The sequence below is a fragment of the Berghia stephanieae genome, chromosome 4 (assembly GCF_034508935.2).
Source record: "Berghia stephanieae isolate SIO BIC M18660-M18661 chromosome 4, UCSD_Bste_1.3, whole genome shotgun sequence".
In the NCBI taxonomy this organism is placed as follows: domain Eukaryota; kingdom Metazoa; phylum Mollusca; class Gastropoda; order Nudibranchia; family Aeolidiidae; genus Berghia; species Berghia stephanieae.
This window is the reverse complement of record NC_088363.1, coordinates 85,273,840-85,283,839: the sequence shown is the minus strand read 5'-3', so window position 1 is coordinate 85,283,839 and position 10,000 is coordinate 85,273,840. Positions and strand designations below refer to the sequence as shown.

The 10,000-nt window shown below is 36.1% G+C and overlaps 1 protein-coding gene across 1 annotated transcript in view; it reads left to right on the top strand.

Moving 5' to 3' along the window:
- Positions 1-10,000, top strand: part of LOC144971443 (uncharacterized) — a 140,250-nt gene that overhangs the window by 129,654 nt on the left and 596 nt on the right. Inside the window, exon 3 of the mRNA XM_078912358.1 lies at positions 4,144-10,000. This exon is cut by the window's right edge and continues 596 nt beyond it. Within this exon, the coding sequence (XP_078768484.1) occupies positions 4,144-7,830 (3,687 nt within the window). The 3' untranslated portion in view covers positions 7,831-10,000. The remainder of the gene's footprint in view (positions 1-4,143) is intronic.

Genomic DNA, 10,000 nt, shown 5'->3' with positions numbered 1-10,000 from the left:
CCACGCTCTCACCAGCCAGGCGGAGTTGTCGTACCAATAAGGTCGCAGGTTCAAACCCCACCACCGCCGCGAAAAATTTTTTTATTCTCTATTGTCTTCTGGCACTTTTCTACTCACTTCATATCTAGTAGTAGTAGTAGTAGTAGTAGTAGTAGTAGTAGTAGTAGTAGTAGTAGTAGTAGTAGTAGTAGTAGTAGTAGTAGTAGTAGTAGTAGTAGTAGTAGTAGTAGGAGGAGGAGGAGGAGGAGGAGTAGTAGTAGTAGTAGTAGTAGTAGAAGTATTATTAGTAGTTGTAGGTTTAGTAGATTTCTTTAAACAGTTGATCATTCAATGCTTTACCATTTTCACCTAATTGTCTGCATGGTTTCTACTTGTTGGGCACTCGCTTCGTGAACGGTGTTTAATGGGTTTGATTGGTTACATGTCATAAGCTCTCATTGCAACAAAGAATACATTTCAAAGACACAATCTTTACCAAATTTGTTGGAGGTGCAGTTATTTTAAAGTTTGGTATTTACACATGTTATCCTACACGTTTTATACGGTTGTGAAACGTGAACGCTTAGCAAAGAATGTAAAAGGAGGTTAGAGGCATTTGAGATGTGGAGGTATAGAAGATTGTTGAGGCTATCATGGACAGACATGTATACGAACGAGGAAGTGTTGGCGAAGTTAAGAAAGGGAAGAATTTTGATCTATACCATCAGAAAGAGGCATTTTCGGTTTCTGGGACAAGTGTGGAGAAGAGACAGAATAGAAATGTTGGTTTCATCTGGGTTGAGAGAAGGAATGAGTGCAAGAGGAAACAAAGAATAACCTTTCTAAATAACCAAACTAGGCCAAAAGTGATTTTAAAAGCAACATAGATTTCATGAGCACCGCAGAGGATCGTGATTCGTGGCAACGTGCTCAAGAGTACAAGCCACGATGGATGATGATGATGAATTACATTTAAGTAGTTGATCAATCAATACTTCACCATTTTTTCCCTAAGTGTCTGTATTGTTCACTACCTGTGGGGCAATGACCTCGACAACGGGATTTACTGGTTTTGAATTGTTAGAATTCATACTCTGCATTATATGAGTCTCTCTACAATTTTGATGTTGAGGAAGATGTGTCAACGTAGGTTAAGAAATAATTCTTATTCTGTCTGAGGAGGTCTGAGGTTCATTCCCCAGTTGAGACAGGTTGAATTTTGGGGATGGTTCTTTTTCTCTCTCTTGCTTGGTCTCACACTTGGGGTCCTGATAGATCAGTTGGTAGAGTACAGCTTCACACGCAAAGGGACCAAGATCAATCCCGGATGAACTCGATATTATTTTCTTACCCCCAATTCATCCAACAATGACTTGGTAGCTAGGTCTATTAGATCAGGCGGAAAGTACTTTGTGATAGCTTAGCATCCTATCCAAAGGATAGCAATTCAGTTTCGATTGTCCGTTTCACGCAAGCAAACCGGGATAAACTCCGTCCGCCATAGGCCTAATCTGGCATGTTTCGATCATGATTTTCATATCTTTATCTTACACCTGCTCCATCTCACAAATTTGTTACTTTGAAACATCCAAAAATACATACAACGACTGTCAGAACAAGATCTTATGGCAAACTATCCCACACAATTAGTCAGATAAAAGCAAACTTCTTCTTCTTCTTCTTCTTTCTTCTTCTTCTTCTTCTTCTTCTTCTTCTTCTTCTTCTTCTTCTTCTTCTTCTTCTTCTTCTTCTTTTCTTTTCTTCTTCTTCTTCTTCTTCTTCTTCTTCTTCTTCTTCTTCTTCTTCTTCTTCTTCTTCTTCTTCTTCTTCTTTTCTTCTTCTTCTTCTTCTTCTTCTTCTCTTCTTCTTCTTTTTTTTTTTTATTATTATTTATTATTATTATTATTATTATTATTATTATTATTATTATTATTATTATTATTATTATTATTATATTATTATTATTATTATTATTATTATTATTATTATTATTATTATTATTATTATTATTATTATTATTAATACTTGCTGATCTGCCTGACATAAAACTCGAAAAACTACAAAAAGTTCAGAATAGAGCAGCAAGGCTTGTCCTAGGTATTGGTCGCAGTGACTCGATGGGTGTCAGGGCGATGTTGAGGGCATTACACTGGCTACCAGTTAAAGCTCGTATTGAATACAAAATTGCTCTGCTTTGTTTTGATGCCATCAATTCACGAAGCCCTGCCTCCATTCAAGACTTGATTGTCCCCTACAACATCACTCGAAATCTCAGGTCCTCAAAATTGTATCACCTTCAAATTCCTAAAACTAATCTCAAAGGTTTTGGCGACAGATCATTCAGTAAAGTAGGTCCCATCACTTGGAATTCACTCCCACTGTCAGCCAGATTTGAAAACAGCGGAGAAATATTTCATCCGCCCTTGTTCCGATAGTTTAGAGCCAGTTACTAAGTTACCATGCGTCATTACGGGGGAAGTGACGTTACGACTGTAGAAGCGTATTAGCATTTAAAAGTAAAAGTCTCTAAATGACTTTCTTGGGTTTCAATACATTTTTGTATAATTCAAGTACTCAAAATCATTATACCAGAAGGTTCCTATACCAAAGGGTACTGTATTCATTTTTAAAAGATCAAATGGTCAAAATTTGATATTTGATATGCGGATTATAGCCCGCCACCCCACCAAAAAAATTAATTCTTTTATTTTTCAAATGAAAATGAGCTAGGTAGGTCTATTAATAAAGTCCGCTTTATAATGTTACATTTTTATGTAAATGCAAAAAAAAAAATAATAATAAAACAATTATAGAGCTTAACTTCACGATTTTGAAAAGTCGTAGAAAGACGTCATTAAGTGTAAATGGAAGGTCATGGTAATATGAGAGTAAAATTCCTCAAGAATCCGTGTAAAACAATGAATTACCAAATAACCAAATATTATATATTCTACATATTATTATTATTATTTATTATTATTTATTATTATTATTATATTATTATTATTATTATTATTATTATTATTATTATTATTATTATTATATTATTATTATATTATTATTATTATTTATATTATTTTATTATTATTATTATTATATTATTTATTATTATATTATTATATATTTATCATTATTATTATCATTGCCATCATCATTGACTACTATGGCCAAAAGATTATTGTTCTTTACACTGTCCGTCACGACATAACTCATAGAAAACAATTTCACGCTGTGATTTGTCGTAGCGAAATCCGTGGAACTTCAATTTGCACTCCGGTTGTCATTCAACAAACTGTCTGCAGGAAACGTACGTGTTATTGAAAACTGAATTGTTAAGAGTCCATATTAATGACAACATGTTATAGATCGTGTAAAACCTGAGCTTTTGTATAGGCCATTTTCGCTAAACGTGCTCAAAGCGCTTTACAATGTGTCCCAAATAACAGCAACTCTTAACATCTAAAATGAGATATGACGCCCGTCAGGTATTATTTTCAGTTTATTTTTTTCCGACAGAGACAATGCTGTTAACGGCCAGATATTCAATTTACACATAGTGTGAGTTGTCGTTAGTAGAGCTCATGGAAACAAGTCATTTCATTGGTTGAACTATTGAATACAACTCACGATTTGTTTTCTTTTGTGGCAAACGACTGGCATTTTGACGTAATTTTTTGGTCAGTATCAGGCCATAACTTTACGAAGGCCACGGTGTCAGGCCATAACTTTACGAAGGCCACGTTAGAGAGAGTGTGAGTTAAGAGCCTTTTTCCAAGGACTCAACTATGCGCCGCTCAGAGCTGGACTCGAACCCTGGACGTTTCGATCCGATGGTGAGTATCATGCAACTAGACCACATAGCGCACGTACAATAGGGAATGAGATTAACGGAAGAGTAAAGTCCCGCGAGGGCGAGAGACGCATGCGCACATCCAAAATGACGTTCTCTCTCTAATAACTTTTCCGCCGGTGACGTCACAGACTATGGGTGACGTCCAATCAAGGGACGCTACTCTTCCGCTAATCTCATTCCCTATGGGACTGCTTGTTACTCATTTATCGTTGCCAATCTGCCAGATAAACTTCCATTGGATTATGCGTTTGATCCTTTAAAAGTTATCACATTCTGAGTAATAATACTAGTTTATAATTATTTTTTTGTAGGTCGATTCAAGCATCTACGGTGACCATACAGCAAGTGAAGCTATTCAAGGAACAAAGTCAACATTATCAGCAGAAGCAGCAATTTCTACTATTCCTTCAACTGAAGTATTCCTCCCCAAGTCGAAAATATCTTCTTTCTTCAGCATAGCTCCTGCAAATGATATCGAAAACAATGAACCCAGTCACTTTTTAAAGACATCCTTGCCAGAATTGTCATTCGGGTTAGGTACTGATCAGCTAAATTCAGACGATGAATCTCAAAATGATTACAAATTAAACACACAAAGTGCAGATACGTATTTAAACACCAAATTCAACTCCGCCAGCAACACTATCGATGGCGGGCCCGTTTCAGATCGTAAACAATCAAAACCTCCAAATAGATTGCCAGCAAAACAAACAAGCGGCGATGTTGGTTCTTTTAAAAGGTTAATGGTGGACTCTAACAGTGTGGGACATGATCCTGATTTATTCGATGATAAAAGATTTAAGAGAGGATCAATATGGCGTAATGGTTTAGTTTTTCACGATAGTATTAAGAGGCCAGAATTTATTACCCGATTTCAACCAAATGCTCAAAGCATAGGAGACGGTGTTAACAAAAGATTCATGTACGGATTTTCTAAAAGAGATAGAGGTGATGACGAGAGAACCCTCTTTGAAGACAATGATAAGTATACTGGATCAGGCAACACGATGACATTGCTTGAGGTTTTTTTCCCTCTAGACAAAGGGCTTATGCATGGTAACCCTACTGCTTCCTACAATGTAAATGAAAAGCGATTTATGCATGGATTTAGTAAAAGGTATGATGAGGGTATCGAAAGACATGCTGATGGTCATATAAAAGAAGATGACTTCAATAATAAACGATCCACGTACTTTTTAAACGACAAAAATAATGACATCAACAGTTTTCCTATTGTGGACAATTATGATAAAAGATTTATGCATGGTTTTACAAAATCTTACCCTGATGGCAAACGGCTTGTGAACGGACTAACAGTGCAATATTCCAATGACAAACGGTTCTTGAGTCAACCAATGAGCACAAATTCCCATGTAAAACGATTTATGTATGGATACATGAAAAAGAAAAATGATGGAAAACGATTTATGCATGGATTTGTCAAAAGGAATAATGATAAACGGTTTATGCATGGATTTGTCAAAAGGAATAATGATAAACGGTTTATGCATGGATTTGTCAAAAGGAATAATGATAAACGGTTTATGCATGGATTTGTCAAAAGGAATAATGATAAACGGTTTATGCATGGATTTGTCAAAAGGAATAATGATAAACGGTTTATGCATGGATTTGTCAAAAGGAATAATGTTGATAAAAGATTCATGCATGGTTTCATGAAAAAAGATATTGATTTTGGACCGATGGTTCAAGACAGATATGATAAACGGTTTATGTACGGCTTTACAAAAAAAGATGCTGATGACAAAAGATTTATTCATGGGATCACAGAAACAGATCGCAATGAGAATGATTATATGAACAAGTTTGTAAACACCCAACAACAAAATAAAGAGGGGTTCAAAGAGAATCGTTTTTATGAGAAAAGGTCAACTCGTGGATTAATGAAAACAGAAACAAAGGACAAAGAATTATTAAGTAAAAATGTTTATAACGACGTGGATTTAGACAATGCATACAATGATAAAGGACATCTGCCTAGACTTGTAAAAGAAGAAAACGAAAAGACGATGCTAATGCATGAATTAGAACAAAAAGAAAAAGATAAAAGATTTATGCATGGGCTTGTCAGGAAAGACAGTGATAATACGATTCATGACCTTGTCAAAAACAAAACCGATATAATAGACACATTTAAGATCAAAGGAAACGATAAAAAGAGGTTTATGCATGGACTTCTTTATGAAGGAAACAAGGGCAAGAGGTTTATGCATGGACTTCTTCTTGAAGGAAACAAGGACAAGAGGTTTATGCATGGACTTATTTATGAAGGAAACAAGAACAAGAAGTTTATGCATGGACTTCCTCCTGAAGGAAACAAGGACAAGAGGTTTATGCATGGACTTCTTCCTGAAGGAAGCAATGACAAAAGGTTTATGCATGGACTTGTTTATGAAGGAAGCAATGACAAGAGGTTTATGCATGGACTTCTTCCTGAAGGAAACAAGGACAAGAGGTTTATGCATGGACTTGTTTTTGAAGGAAGCAATGACAAGAGGTTTATGCATGGACTTCTTCATGAAGGAAACAAGGACAAGAGGTTTATGCATGGACTTGTTTATGAAGGAAGCAATGACAAGAGGTTTATGCATGGACTTTTTCCTGAAGGAAACAAGGACAAGAGGTTTATGCATGGACTTGTTTATGAAGGAAGCAATGACAAGAGGTTTATGCATGGACTTCTTCCTGAAGGAAACAAGGACAAGAGGTTTATGCATGGACTTGTTTATGAAGGAAGCAATGACAAGAGGTTTATGCATGGACTTCTTCATGAAGGAAACAAGGACAAGAGGTTTATGCATGGACTTCTTCATGAAGGAAACGAGGACAAGAGGTTTATGCATGGACTTGTTTATGAAGGAAGCAATGACAAGAGGTTTATGCATGGACTTCTTCCTGAAGGAAACAAAGACAAGAGGTTTATGCAAGGACTTGATAAAAAACAAAACATATATAACAAGTTACAATATGGAGATATGAAACAAAAACCCACCAATAAAAGGTTCATGCACGGGTTTGTGAAAAGAGAATACGATAGGAGCAAGACCTTCCCGGAATCTGTACACGATAAAATTCGTGGGTTTCTCTCAAACGAAACAGATGAAAAGTTGTTCGAACATAAATTTGTGACGAATGATAACAAAGAAAAGAGAACCATGAATGGTCTTGCGAAAAAAGAGTCCACTAAACGATTGGACGATTTAGATAAAAGATTTATGCATGGATTTGTTAAAAGAGGAATGAATGCAATGAAGTTACTGGATAACCCCACTTCTGATACCGGCAAGGAAGGATCTGTTAATAAGAATATAGAAAATGCCAATTTACATTCACGATCAAAGAGAGAAACAAACGAGGAGAAATTCTACAACGGACACGTAATTACAAATTCTCTGAATGATGATGATGATGAGTATTATAAGAATAATATAGATGATTATTTAAAAGTCAGTTTGTTATTATCAAAGATAGGTCATATTTTGAGTCAGTCAAAAGATTCTGGTTTTATTCCAGAAAACATAGGAACTGTTAGAAGTTTTCAAAACAGCGACAGAAAATATTTAGAACACAAATGTGGAACCGGTGTTTCTACAGCTAAACGACATATGAAAAAGCTGGGCACAAATATCTCTGATTTTGCAAAATTTTTTCATCCAAGACCAGACACATCCTATAATGATGGGAACATTAAGAAGCGATTCATGATTGGATTTGAAAAGTTGACGAACAATATCATGAATAGGAGAAATACTGATGGCAGAAATATTTACCCATATGGAGACAATTATGTGGATGAAATGAAAAAAATATATAACGGACTTTATAGTAATAATAATGTAAATCGAGTCAAACCCAAGAGGGAGTTGGAAAGCTTTAGAGGATACCAGAAAAGATTATCGTCTTTTGAAGCAAAACAGGGGCCAGAGAAGAGGTTCATGAAAGGCTTTGAAAGATATGGCAGAAGATTTAAAAGCTAACAATTTTAACCGAAAAAGAGTAATGCCAAAACTAAGCACATGCGTTACCCAACTCCTTAAGAGGGAGTCAAATATCAAGATTCATTAGTTCAAAGTATTATCACAAAATTTGCGGCATCCTCTCTTCCTCACATAGATTGTTTCACAGAATTGATATGGTTTTAGGTTCAGAACGGACAATCGAGATAACAAGAATGTTCATTATCGACGACGGGTAAAGGCAAAGAGGTTACATATGTCGGTTTAAGCTTTCTGTTTCGAACTGAGAATGAACGGCCCCTTTTTCCTTCATTGAAATCCTGATACGCCAACTTGATGAGAACTATAGCCTCCCTATTGTTAGAAATTGCAAATATACAGGAAATTTTCCTTTTCTCAATCCAAATGTAAAATGGACATATAATACGCATGGCAATATCACCATAAAACTCCAATTTTTGATTACACCAGACTTCCATGTGAAAGTTTACCTACGATAATGTTCTAATGTTTTCTGGGAAATCATCATTTGCTTATCTGTGCATTTTCGGAGAGCTAATTGACAATTGCAGAGCAGTATCTGAAAGGTCACAATAAGTCAAACAAAGTGAATTAGGTAGTAGGCCATTGTTATTCTATTACTTTCTGAACATTCTTTTAATTATTTCATTTCTCTTGCTTAATATACTGATTTTGATTAGACTCTTGACTTCAGACTGGATTCTTCTTCCAACAGTGCAGTATGGTCAGGTCGATTGTATACTGGACATATCAGGAGTATCACCTCATGGGGTTGAACTGAGCTTTCCATACAGCAGTAGACATTAAACAGTTTGAGAACAGACCAGTTCATCATTTGTCATAGCAGACAGTCATTTTGAGTGATGTTTTGGCCCGTGTGGCATGGGCACGATGCTTGCCACTTCAATAAACTCGAACGTCCTAGTTACAAACCGATGGGGTATGGATAAATCTTCGATACTTACACTATCATAAAAAACGTGTTTCAAAATGAGAAGATATTCCCAGGGTAAATCGGCCTTCCATTCTGCTCACCCGCATCTTTATATTTCATAGGATGTTGAGTTAGAATACAGCAATTTTAAGTTCTGCATCTAGCGTAAAAGTATGTAAACATTTGGCGATAAGCGGAAGGGTCATAATGACGTGCAAAGAATTTGAAACGAGAACTTGTGATCTGGATTGTGTACAATATTTATTTCAAACATTGAAAAGCTTATCTGGGCTACAGGGACTAAAAAGAGGACAATGGTGGGATTATCGCAAAGTCTTGTAAATCATCATGACATCCGGTCCGGGATCGAATATATATTTCACCTTTGCATTCGGTGATACTTAAGTTCCCAAAGTTGCTGACGCAGAATGTTCTGTGAATCTTTCTGCATGGTCACCATTGATAAACCTTAACTCAACTCGGTGAAGTTTGTGAGCGGACAGTTTTACTCACATTTCATTTGGAAATTCGGGAAAGTGAAGTGAAAGAAAATAAATATAACATGTTAGGCCAAAGACCAAATACATCTTTCATGTCCGAACAACATAATCAGAGTAAAGAAGCAGCGTTTAATGCTCGACTTGTAGATCCTTGTGGCATTGCAAACAATCTCTACCTACTGTTTCTCCAAGATTACAATTTTGCTTTAAGAACACAAACAAATGTTATTCGATAGAGTTGCTTTTTGATTACTTCAGTAACTGAAAATGAAAGGTAGGTGGAGAGGATTTTAACCTGACACACTAGAAACTTGATCACATCCGACAGACAGACACCATACACAGAAATCACGAGTTGAAGCCTACAGAATCCATGTTGTGTTTGTAAGCAGTACACCATCAGGGAATATCAAAAGTGATAATCAGAAACACATCAATGACTCCACAGTAAGGGCGTCATCTTGAGTTTAGCGTTACAATAGAATTGATAAACTTTGGGCAAGCAGATGGAATGTAATCGGACATTGTCATAGGTATCTCGTATATCTTTCAAAGGATAAGCCCGTCATAATATAATGGAAATAAAATGCTGAGACAGGATTACCTCCACACCAGGATAACCAGAGAGGTAATCAGTTATTGCCCCATATCATGCTTGAGATGCTTCTAGAGCGGATCTCATCGTATAAGCCATGTCCGTCTCGACGACCTTGGGAAGACAAACAGCAAGACGAAC